This window comes from the organism of the source record quoted next, unplaced genomic scaffold (assembly GCF_019419815.1).
Source record: "Pyrus x bretschneideri cultivar Hongxiangsu unplaced genomic scaffold, Pyrus_bretschneideri_v1 Contig52, whole genome shotgun sequence".
NCBI lineage: Eukaryota > Viridiplantae > Streptophyta > Magnoliopsida > Rosales > Rosaceae > Pyrus > Pyrus x bretschneideri.
The window spans coordinates 246607-258586 of record NW_025999790.1 but is presented as its reverse complement, the minus strand read 5'-3'; the positions used below and the strand labels follow the sequence as shown (position 1 = coordinate 258586).

Here is an 11980-nt window from a genome sequence, read left to right as displayed (position 1 = left end):
TTTATATACCCATTTGGCACCTCTTGTATCTTGTTGGTCCATCTTGATGAAATCTTTCTATCGTTGCTTGTTCGTCTCTACAGACAAACTAATCCGAAAGAACTGTTCCTTTTTTATTTATTTATTACAAACCATTTAGTCATCATATGATTCTTGTTGATAATTAAGAGAAAGAACGGTTTAGGTTTTTTATCTTGTGTGGGATAACTTGCAAAATTGGCATGAAATGAACAATGCTCCAAATTTTATGAGGGGATGATTTCGACACACAATTTTTTAAGTTGTTTATAGTCATCGGATTCAATAAATCAAACAAAAACAACATATATAATTAAAGAGGAGCGTGCAGCAGAAAAAAAAAGTGTGTTTATAGTTTTTTCAATTTTATTTAATAAAATTTTAAATTAAGAACCAAAGCGATAATTCTATCATAATTCAAAAACTATTGCTCCAATTTTCTCTCAATTCTAATATGCACAATTCATCTAATTATACACTTCATGGTTGCGTATGTTACTCATTTTATTCTTTTTCTTACTTGAAAATCCATATTTAATCTTGAAACCCTACAACAGAATTATTGTAGAAATCTGACATAAATACAATTACATTTACATCTCTCTCTATGAATGATGATCTTTTTACATCAAAAGTTTATCTTCTTGCAAGTGGTGCTTGCTTACTTAGGCATCAAGAAATATCAGATGAAGCTCTTTTTTATAATGCTAATCATCTCCTTAGGGAATATGATATTCGAAGATAAGATAAGACTGGTAAAAGCCAAGACGGCTATACATAGAATACATAGGGTCCCGTCATTCACCAAACTTTGCAGCCTGCAAAAGACAATGGTGACTTATATATAAATATTTGGTTACCATGCATGTATCCATATTTATGCTATTGGCTCACCTGTGGAAAAAGTAACTTCTAAATTTAATAATTGATCCCTTTAAATAAGTTACCTTTTGCTTTCTACAGTTTTGATACCTAACTTAACATGCACCTTTTTTATATGACAGCACTGATTTTCTCTATGTTATTGTTGGGTTATTTTTGGAGACCTATTTTGCTAGCTTAATTTAAAGTACGTGTTATATGACCCGGCAAGGCCGCGGCAAGGTTTTTACTGAGGTCGAAATAAATGCACGGTATCTTTCTATGAACTTGTTTATTCTTTGTATGAATGAATATCATATTTCTTATAAATAGAAAAATAAAAATTTTTAGAGTAAACTGTTATTTTCGCTCATTTTAGGAAATTGATTTGTGGCATCCATGCATACAAGTAGGTGGTGTTAATTAATTAGTTAATTTAACAAAAGAAAGCGTGAGGAGAAAGACATAAAGCGACAAATGTAAAGCAATGGAGAAAATGTGGTAAAGTTGTTTTTTGTAAAGGAAAAATATAAAGTTAGGGATGTGTTAGCATCAGCAAAAGATAGATAGATAAACTTTCTCTATCTGCTGAAGAAATCAGCTATCAATTAGCATGCAAGAGCACGAAAACCATCGAACACGAGAGAGAGAAAGTGACACCAATGATTTCAGTACTAATTAAACAATGGTCACTTGGATGATGGCAGATGTCATGATATGTATATTTTTATGTACACATTATACATTATATATGTTAGTCATTGTGTTGTGGGTCCCATTGATTAAGACTAATCACTTATCTTTTATCATGTACACTAAATGTATATATATGACTGACCTAATCACTTACCTTAATTTGTTATCGACTGGAGACTTAAGACTTGTATCATGCAAAATGCAATGCATCGATGGCAAACTTGATCAGTACCCCACATCTAACTTTTATCCGACGAAGTCGATTCCGCATCTGGATGAGGTAGCTAGAACATTTCTCCTCAATCTTTCATTTGTGATTGACGTATTTTACCACTCGACAATACAGTACATTGCACGTAAGTATGTGTCCTTATCAGGTGTTGTATTGGATTCTACACAGGTTTCAGGTTTTACATTGCACCATCCATCCACCCAAGTCAGTCTACACAAACACCGAAGAATGGAATCACAAATTTGCAATCCAATAAAACACGTTTGCTATTCATAAATACTTTCAGCATAACGATCGAGCAAAGTTGAGACGGAATTATGTTCCTATTTTGACGGAGGCAACCTAAAAAGAAGACTAATCACCCACATTAGGATCGATCCAAGAACCCAAAACACGAGAAAAAGGACAAGAAATCCAGCCAAAATGGTTAGCAGAGGAGGGCCCTGGGGAGCAGGATCATTCGTTTCAACCCCACCTGATTTATCTTTGGTCGAATCTCCATCTGGAGGGTTGGAGTTTGATGCAGACACAGCGTGCCTTGTTTCCTTTATTTGCAATCCCAAAACATTCTTGTTCAACCTGTTAAAAGAAAGTAGCTAAAATTAGGATATTATACAGCAAACCTATTATAGTTGACCAAAAATTGACCCATACAAATACAGTATATGACAAACAACCATCATATTTTCTACTTGTTCGGACAACAAATCAAGCAAACAACAAATGTAAGTTTACAGAATGAAGTACCAACCACGATACTCATATCAATTGTTCAGAAAGTAATTACCAACCGCGGAAAACAGCGCTAGTTGTCAAGGTACATATTGAGACCCCATGGCCATGGTTACGAAGCACTTTCTTCCTCCTTGATGGACACTATCCACAAGATCAAAACAGTCCATCCGCATTGGATTTGGATGTGACCCAGCAAGTAAGTGACAAAACAGCATTCATCCATAAAGTAACAATTCTTCTGAAATCTGGGGTCTTAGTGATATAAATGAAGTCAAATGTTATTGAGAGCGGCACCCTAGGCTTATTTTTGGTCAAAGCACGAATGTTTAAAGCCGCTATAGGCTACTTAACCAAAACATGATTGTTTAAAGTTATTACATTACATCAACATAATGTCTATATTTGTGAAAATTAGTTCTTCAACTTTTACCATAGTTTACAATTTGCTCTCATGACTGAAAATTTGATAACTGAGGTCCCTAAGTTTAGCAAAATGTGCACCATTGGTCCCTATCATTAACTTCCGTCAAAGGTTTTGTTAGTTTGATGACGTAGAACACATGTGGGTCCCCACTTTTTGAACGCGTTCATGGACCAAATCTAAACTAGAGTGAAAGTTAAAGGGCAAATTGTGAGTCACACGTCCTGCCATGTAATCAAATTGAAGGAAGATCTCATAGAAGGCGTTTTGTTAAATTTGGATTACAATTAACGAATTTTTAGAGGGGGTATTCAATTGGAAATTTGAGAGATTTTAATGGATTTATAAATTCATGGATTTTGATTCAATTCCTTCGAAATCTCATGAGGAGATGTGAGATTTGTGGATGCTTAAAATACACCACAAAATTTTTACAATTCCTTCTAATTCCTCAACTCTTCCAATTTATTTAAATTCTAATTCTAATTGAATACACCTCGAATGTTATAAATTTCTTTAAAATTCTAATTGAATACATCCGGATTTCAAAATATTTTAATAAACTATCTTAAAATCCTGATTGAATACACATTGAATTTCAGAAAATCACTTACAATCTAGATTGAATACGAATTTATTAAAAGAATTAAAATCCCTAAAATCCCAATTGAATAGTTTAAAGAACAAATCTGAACTATGCTAAAAGCTCAAAATCCCAATTGAATAGCTTAAAGAACAAATCTGAACTATGCTAAAAGCTCAAAATCCCAATTGAATAGTTTAAAGAACAAATCTGAACTATGCTAAAAGCTCAAAATCCCAATTGAATAGTTTAAAGAACAAATCTGAACTATGCTAAAAGCTCAAGACCAATTCTAAATTTTATTCCCCAATTAAATTACTAGAGAATGCCCTGAAACTAGACTAGTGGTCTTGATTCTCATCCGCAAACAACGGATATAATATTGCTCAGAATTGAGAAATTAAACTACCTGAAATGGATAGTCGGTGGTGCTGCTGGTGCTTTAACGGCGCTGAGTTTGAGGGAAGTCTGAGGTGCTACCGCGCTTGGACGAAGCAGAAGCCGCCGGCAATCAGAATTATGGGTTGGTCGCGCTCCGCCTCCACCCAACAACACAGATCTCGCCATTTTCCTGCACCTTCACACAATCACACAACGAACAACCAAGTATCACACGTTTGGACTTTCTTCAAAATAATTTTATTTTTTTTGGGCCTCAAGTTTTTACCATTTCATAGCAAGTTTTCACCTTTTTCCATCCGTCCAAAACTGTTTTTTTCTTTATTTTGTTTTTATAATTTCGGAAATTATGTGGAGCTCCCTTTTTTTTTTTTTAATTTCTTTTGAACAGTATTTTTCACACATTCATTTTTATGTTTTACACATCCTTGTTAATTTTTACCGATTAATCTTCTTCCATTCATTCTAACGATCGAAAATTTAAAGAGATATATGAGAAATAAAAATAAGCATACATACACCACTATTGTTTTTTTTTTTTTTTTTTTGGTTAAACATGGAGTTCGAGGAAATCGGGTGAGAGTTGTAACCACTGACCAAGGGCTAGGCTTGACACATTTCTTTTCGATTTTGTTCTCTTCAGACCAGAAAGAGAAAAGGCATTGGCCAAAAAGAACAAGAGATGTAGGTAAAAGGAACCACGGAGTTTACCAGATTAACCGACGACAAGGAACAGAGGACAAAGCATAAATTAACAACATACAAAGAAATAATTTTTTTCTTTTTTGCAAATTCATACCAAGTGGCAAGCGGCGAGAGCAGAACACGCGTAAAAAATAAAATGCATAAAACTTGTGGAAATCTTTAAACTATACGATTTATTCGAAATAGCTCCAATCTGTTTATTAAAAGAGCAGCAAAACCCCCTGCGCCTATGTCACCTCAAAATTCCTTCAAAGTAGCTGAAAATACTCAAGTGTGTGCGTGTTAAGGTTTTCATTGAACAATTTCTCAACTAAAACCAACAGAAACTGACATTTTTACACCACCGTTACATCCTTCACAAAGCCATCAATCGGGAGCAATTATTACTCAAACAAGCGATTTCATACAGCACTCCATTTCTCAAGACGAAGCTGCTTTCTTGCAGAAATTCTCAAGCGATTCCATCGTAACACTTTTAGGCCTTTCGAGAGGCAAACCAAGAGCTCGGTCCCATATCAACTGAAACAAACCAAACCAAACCAAGACAATACATTAAGATAATGAAATTTTAACAATTTGTAATAAACTAGAGAGAGGGAGCTAACCTGAGAACCAATCCCTATACTCCTCGACACACCAAAGAGAACAGTAAAATATCTGCCACAGTTGAATTTCAAGTACATTATCATCTCCAAACAGGTGCCGCTTCAGAATATCATGGACCATCACCAGGAACAACGGAAGAAATAATAACATGAAATATCATACCTTGCCTCAGTCAAACCAAAATGGTTCAACAGAACTCCACTGTGTGCATCTACATTGGGCCATGGGTTTTTAACCTACGAACATGATAAAATCCCAGATACAATCAGCATCAGATTGCTCCTCAGTTTAAATGGAAAAGACAGACATAATGATTGTGAAAAATTATCAATTTCTCACTCAGCTTTAAGCGAAAGATCCTAGCTCAAGCACAATAAAAGATTTTGCACTTCCGTTGGTACATAAAATCATTAATTTCAAATCTAAAGGATTACGGTATATTCTGAGAGGCAAAGATATAACATATTTTACTTTCATAAAGTAAAGTTATTAAATTACCTTGCCTAGTTCGGTAAGTATGGGAGGCACAACTTCATAAAGCTTGGAGACCTGTTTAAGGTAATGGCTAAGTTAGCTCATAAAGGATGGATGCAATTACAACTACAATTAATAGTGTGCATAAAAAGCGTACACCCTTGTGCAATCAGGGTTACACCTACCAACTGAAACAGCGGATCATCAGGCATGTGTTTCAATGCAAACTCCCTTTGACATGTGTATCGTGGGTCTGTTTTACGCAAGACCCCATGTCCAAAACCAGGAACGACCTGCAATACGAGAAAAAGAGGAGAGGTGACAACTAGAGACAAGAATTTAGCAGCTCATCAAACAATGGTGTCAAACGAAGTTTCAAAAATATTTCAAATGGTGAAGATTCAAGAAAAGTGAAAGTCCATTTTGCTTAGGGAATGAAAACACAAGCTAATGAGGTCTGACGAGGCAACTTCCTTTGCAAGTTTAAAACTTCTACAAAGTCACAGGTAGAATAGTCAATCACCTATTAGTTATGACTACCTATTTTATTTTATTTTATCTGTTGGATGACAGTACTAAGCTCAGTAGACGAGTTCTGACAAAGATTGAATGGTTTAGCCAATTTTCTGGCAGAAAATGTCAATGAGCAAAGATGCATATTGCTCATTAGATAATAGATCCATACAAAAATAATAATAAATTCATGAGCTAAGAATCAACCGTGCATGTTTATTACAACAAGAGAATAAACTAAACATGGGCCATATCTAAATAGATTATTTAGGTAAAAGTTAATGGCTTTACCTTCCCACTTTTTAACGTTTGCCAGACATAATCTTTCAACTGCTCGGTAGTTACATTCTCTCCGACTTCATCTACCACAGATTTTATCCAAAGCAATACTTCCTGCAATAAAACAGTTCCATATGAGGAAAAGAGAATACATGTTGCAACATGCACCCGTTCTAAACAGCAATACCATTTTTTGATAAACAAAATATAGTTCCCGCCTTTATTAGAATAGACAAATGGAAACAACCAGACAAAAGAAAAAAATAATACCTGATTAGCCAAACCATGGAGTGGGCCAGCCAAGCCATTTAAAGCAGCTGCAAATGAAAGATACGGATCTGAAAGTGCACTAGCAACCTGTATTCAGAAGGTAACATCAAAGAACATATACATCAGCATCCAAAATTGGAATAAATATCAAGTTATCGATCAAACTCACATGATTCACATTTTTCAAGACGAAATGATGTTAACTAGAGTCCTTGTTACCAATGTATAAGAAAATAACAAGGGAAAAAAGAACAAAAATTGGGTAGCTTACCAAGTGTCCCGTGTGAGCACTGACATTCCCACCCTCATGATCACTGTAATGCATTATTACTTAAGAAGTCATATAACTTGAAACCAAAATAATATATCATAAATGTCCTGGAAAGAGAGGTTTATACAAACCTATGGATGGTGACATAAAGCCTCATGAGCTCATGCACCTTGGGATCGTCAAAACCCAGCATGTGTGAAAAATTTGCACCATAATCCAAAGAATCATCAATCTGTTTTACTTTTCCATCCTTGAAAATTCTTCAAACCACAAGGAGGAAGAAGAGAAATAATGCCACCGACCATCAGTCAGTTGAGAATATCATACATAAGAAACAACTTTTTAACACACAAAAGTTTCACAGATTTAGATTAATGCTGTTCTAAAACATGCACAACTCACAATGTTAAACCCTTTTTTTTGTGTGTGTGTGTGTGTGAAAAGAACACAAGGTGAAGCCTATAACTATGAGGAAGATGTAATCTGCTTTACTAACCTTCGATAAATATAGGCAGCCACTACTGGCACTTGTGCAATCAAGCTAAGTGAATCCTCAAAAGTTGGCTCCCAGTACCTAAAAATACCATATGTTAAGATGTCTAAAAAGTAATGGAAGACTTAGGTTAAAGAGAAAATATAAAATCAAACTTACTTTGATTTATGTATCCCCTTTTCATATGCCTTCTGGAATTCACTCTCTACCTGAAAGCGGTATTAAAAAGTGGGATATTTAGTCACATATACTAGAGATACTCAGAAAATCCGGTAAATGAGTACTGCCAGCCTTTTAATGAAATAATTAATTATTTCATTCACATGGATAAGATTTCATTCTCCTACAAAGAAATACAATCAATAAAAAACAAAGAAACACTGAAGCTGACTGAATGATCCGATAAGGAATAGTCATTCAGAAAAATTAGCCTCCTTAGCTCTAGAACAACAAGAACAAAGATGAAAGACAACACGCAGTATTGCACCACATAATCAGTAGCATGCATCAGCCTTTTGTGACAAATACTAATTGATAACTGTACAACCAAACAGACCATGCCCAAGCAAGGACTTCATCTAATTACTTGATTGTATGTAACTCATTGTGATAGAAAAAATTGCATAGTAAACTCAGGTCTATTAAGTTCTTATCTCAGAAAGTAATTAGGAAATTTTACAACATAAACAAAATCTCACATTTTACATATTCAGAAAAAGTTTATGAAGAGAAAATCTGGGGACTCAACACTCCTAAGTTTTCTTACATATAAGTAGTAGCTCTCCAGATCAATCTTACATAATGTACAGCAAATTTTCCTCTATTTTTAAAAGGCGAAGGCACAAGCGAGGGGTTTCATGGATAGCCCCTCACGAAAGCCTTGAGGTGTGAGGTGAAGCCTCAAGGGACTTGAGATTTTTAGTATATATTTAAAATTACCAAAAAAATAAACAAAAAAAATGCTTATTTTTTCTTGCTGGTCAATCACTTTTTTAGTAAAGAATAATGTTTTTATAGAAATGTATTATTTTTAGTCTCTTGAAATCTATAAAATAATATTAAACGTAAAGTGTAATAAAAAAAGAATATATTGGGGAATATGCTGGATTGCTGGTGAACAACTGTCAATGGCTTAAGTTTAAAGAGAGAAAAAAAAAAAGGCCAAAAAAGGCCAAAAAAATTATAAAAAAAAAAACGAAAAATCAGCAAAATAAATCACTCCAAACAACACCGTCTTCTTCATCTTCTTCAAAGTGCAACGGCTCTACAACTAAAACTTTCAGATTTCAACTGAAAAAAATTCCAGATTCCGATGACTTTTAAACAAAAAAAGGCCCAATTGAACACCTCAGGCGTGCCTCGACCACATCTAGGGGAGTTTTCGCCTACTCCCACTTGGCAGAGGCGATTTCAGCCCTCCTCCTCCCCACCTATGAAGCCACCTAGGCGTGCCTCAGGGTGTGCTTTTTAAAACACTTATTTATACAAACCCTAAAACAAAACATCCTGGAATTGATCCTGATAATCATAATACTTTGCAGTTGGATGTCTGAAATCAAGCAATCAAGACTCAAGACGGGTAATAATGAGAAAATTTGGCATACATTACATCATCAATGATATATTACGATTACAAAATATCAAGTTATTCACATATGCAAACGCACCCTTAGCTAAGGGAAAAGCCTAAAAGAAATGCCCCACCTTCCATTTCACAGTTACCTGGAAGCCTGAGGGTTCCACGAAAGACAATTTGGCTAACCAAGAAACGAAACTAAATGCATGAATACAGAACACTAAATCTGATTTTGACAAACCGTGATTATGGCATAAGGGCAAACGTAAAATAACTAAAATATGAGTATAATGCAACCCTGAGTAGCCCATATACCAACCTGGAGGGCCATGACACCAGTGGTAAACTGGGTCATTGGATGTGCTGTAATAGGCAGAGCATCAATGGCCTTATACACATAATCTGCAATGGAGAATTATATATATATGAGGAGTAATCTTGCATTAATGATCAAAACCAAAGCACTTCAATCACATAAAAGCCTTTCTAGATACAAATATCAAGTGAAACAAACATCTTCGGTAAGTAGGCTTCTTATGAAGACAAATAATATTATCCAATTTTTTTTTTCATTAATAAAATTATGGGTATCAAAATAGACAAATATAAGCTACCGAACCTGGAACTACGGCACGAGTCCTCAATTCCTTGGATAATGCATCTACTTGCTCTTTGCTAGGTACCTATGACACATAAGCAAGGCAAAAGGTGTGTTCAATGTTAGGATATACCAAAACTAACACAAAGCAAAAAGGAAAACAAAGCCACATAAATAATAAATACAAATACAGTCCATGTTATAGGCAACAAATGTTTTCGCAAAATTTGAACTGTGACATTAACGATGACATTCAGCTGAGGCTAAATATTTCAGGACGTGTATAGGGAGTTAAAGATATCTTATGTGGATACAGATTACAGTAAATGAATCTTTGTATTTTTTTCAAGTGTGCACCTTCAAAAAATATCTTGTGATGGAAAATGCCCTAAAAAACGATACCTTTCCTGTTAAAAGCAGCCACAGAAGACCCTCAGGCAAAGGTTCTCCACCTGGCTTTGCAGCTGGTAATACTTTCTGGCATTCTGGAATTGACAAACCCCTGAAGCGAATTCCCTGCATAAAGTAGCCAAGACATCCTATTAACATAATCTTTTCAATTCGCTGTTAGAATTATCAGAAATTTATCCACGTTGATTCATAAAGTTTCAAGCTGAGTAATTCAAATGCAGACCTCATCTGGATCAAGTAAGGAGGTTTCCCACAGCAACCCTGTCATTCCTCTCATTCCACCTATCACCTACGCAATTTTAGATCGAATCCACACACAGGTTACAAACTATGACCATATGTAAGTCCAAAATTAAGAGTTTATTCAAAAGAAAAATAACAAAGATCAGATGAAGGTTCACTAATTGGCTTTTAGTCGTACAAGCATTAAGTTCTTCACTGATAACAAAGAGAAACATTCTACAATTTCTTTATGAAAGAAAGATACTTTACCATATCAACAGTGATATTGCCCAGTTGAACTTTTCCATAATCTGCCTTGAGTTTCTTCAGACGTTCCTGTTACCACAAAAAAAAAAAAAAAAACAAAAAATACGGGTGTGATAATATCAACATATCTAATATTCATATATAAGTAATTGTTTTACTTTTTAGATCTCAGAACCGCTCAAAGTCATAAAAACTGTTTTAACTGAAATAGACATGACATAAGACCTCTATTCAAACCTTTCTCCACATCTAATTCTCATAGAAGAATGAAAACAAGTTAGAGTTATAGATAGCTCTTCAGCACAGATACACTGCTTTTGCAGCAGATGGAAAGCACGGATTCTCACCCATACATTACACCCAGGCATCTCAATAAACAAAGATTGCACCAAAAGAAACTAACTCAAATTATATCGACTCAACCGAACTATCTTAGCATATGAGTAACTAAAAATAAGAAAACGGAACCATTGTGAAAGGAAATGCCGTACAACAAACCTGTTGTTCAGGAATCAATTCAGCCAGCTGAGAACGAAGTTCCTGCATGGCATTGGCAACAAAAACACAATCACAATCACAAACAAAATGATGGTCATGAGCAAGTTAATTACTACTTTGCACATGCTAGTAAATTAATTGACATAAAATGAAAAAGAAAATATGAGTGCGAAAATTTAGAGGCTAGAATGTACAAGGAAGAAGAAGAACTCACAAGATCTGTGGAGCTCTGCGTTTGGATCCATCTGACGGAATCTCTGAGAGTCGACTGTTGCCCCTGCAACCAAAAGCGATCGCCATCACAATCACAACCACATTTGGTTCCAGAAAAATAAAAATTCCAAAGAATCTGAGAAATAATAAAGAGCCGATTTCAGTCTGAATAAGGGAAAAGGAAAAGGAACTCACGAGACGGGAACGGAGCTTGGAAAGCGCGGTGACGCTCCTGAAGAACACCATCGATGACTGCAGCGATCGATCACCTGTCTCTCTCTTGCGGTACTCTGCACCGATCCAACTCAATTACGTATTAAATATGAATTTCACAAAATGCAGACAACATTCCAGAGCCCAGCCCAACCCAACCCGAAAGACAGAGAGAATGAAGAGTCGAGGGGAGAATTACAATCTAATTTTGGAGTTGCGCTTGAAAAATCAAAATGGCTGAAAAAAGGAAAGTACGTAGGGACTAGGGAAGGAGTGAGTCAAAACTCAAAAGTCAGAGAAATAGTAGTGGAATCTGAACGTCAAACGTAATTTGAGACCAACCACCAAATCAAACGCAGTCATTCCCTCGTTTACCTTTCAAAGTTTCAAACCCCTCTTTTCCCCTCGTTCCTTTTTTGTTTTAAC

General features: G+C 35.3%; 2 protein-coding genes across 3 annotated transcripts; both read right to left on the bottom strand.

The window, feature by feature from the left end:
• Positions 1-2036: 2036 nt before the first annotated feature.
• LOC103954923 lies at positions 2037-4277 on the bottom strand. Its single transcript, XM_009366776.3, has 3 exons — positions 4214-4277; positions 3956-4123; positions 2037-2386 (listed from the first exon to the last, which is right to left on the bottom strand). The coding sequence occupies exons 1-3, from the start codon at positions 4219-4221 to the stop codon at positions 2131-2133; spliced, it is 432 nt and encodes a 143-aa protein (XP_009365051.2). The 5' UTR covers positions 4222-4277; the 3' UTR covers positions 2037-2130.
• Positions 4278-4797: 520 nt separating this feature from the next.
• Positions 4798-11806, bottom strand: LOC103954922 (citrate synthase, mitochondrial). 2 transcript variants are annotated; one of them, XM_009366775.2, is made up of 20 exons: positions 11754-11806; positions 11537-11631; positions 11343-11405; positions 11129-11170; positions 10634-10699; positions 10365-10430; positions 10133-10246; positions 9752-9815; positions 9452-9534; positions 7716-7765; positions 7560-7637; positions 7195-7323; positions 7064-7106; positions 6793-6879; positions 6535-6636; positions 5916-6023; positions 5755-5805; positions 5419-5492; positions 5256-5307; positions 4798-5169 (listed from the first exon to the last, which is right to left on the bottom strand). In XM_009366775.2, exons 2-20 carry the CDS (start codon positions 11585-11587, stop codon positions 5071-5073), a joined length of 1422 nt encoding a protein of 473 aa, XP_009365050.2. In that variant the 5' UTR covers positions 11588-11631; positions 11754-11806; the 3' UTR covers positions 4798-5070. The 2 variants fall into 2 exon arrangements, with proteins under 2 accessions (XP_009365050.2, XP_018504851.2); XM_018649335.2 differs by lacking the exon at positions 11754-11806 and having other exon boundaries at positions 11537-11724.
• Positions 11807-11980: the final 174 nt, after the last annotated feature.

Coding starts and splice junctions, on each gene's coding strand:
- LOC103954923 (XM_009366776.3), bottom strand. Junction 2,387..3,955: donor CCACCGACTATCCATTTCAG/GTAGTTTAATTT, acceptor TTCTTTTAACAG/GTTGAACAAGAATGTTTTGG.
- LOC103954922 (XM_009366775.2), bottom strand. CDS start 11,587: ATGGTGTTCTTCAGGAGCGTCACCGCGCTTTCCAAGCTCCGTTCCCGT. Junction 6,637..6,792: donor TCCATGGTTTGGCTAATCAG/GTATTATTTTTT, acceptor GTTTTATTGCAG/GAAGTATTGCTTTGGATAAA. Junction 5,170..5,255: donor GTATAGGGATTGGTTCTCAG/GTTAGCTCCCTC, acceptor GGTTTGTTTCAG/TTGATATGGGACCGAGCTCT.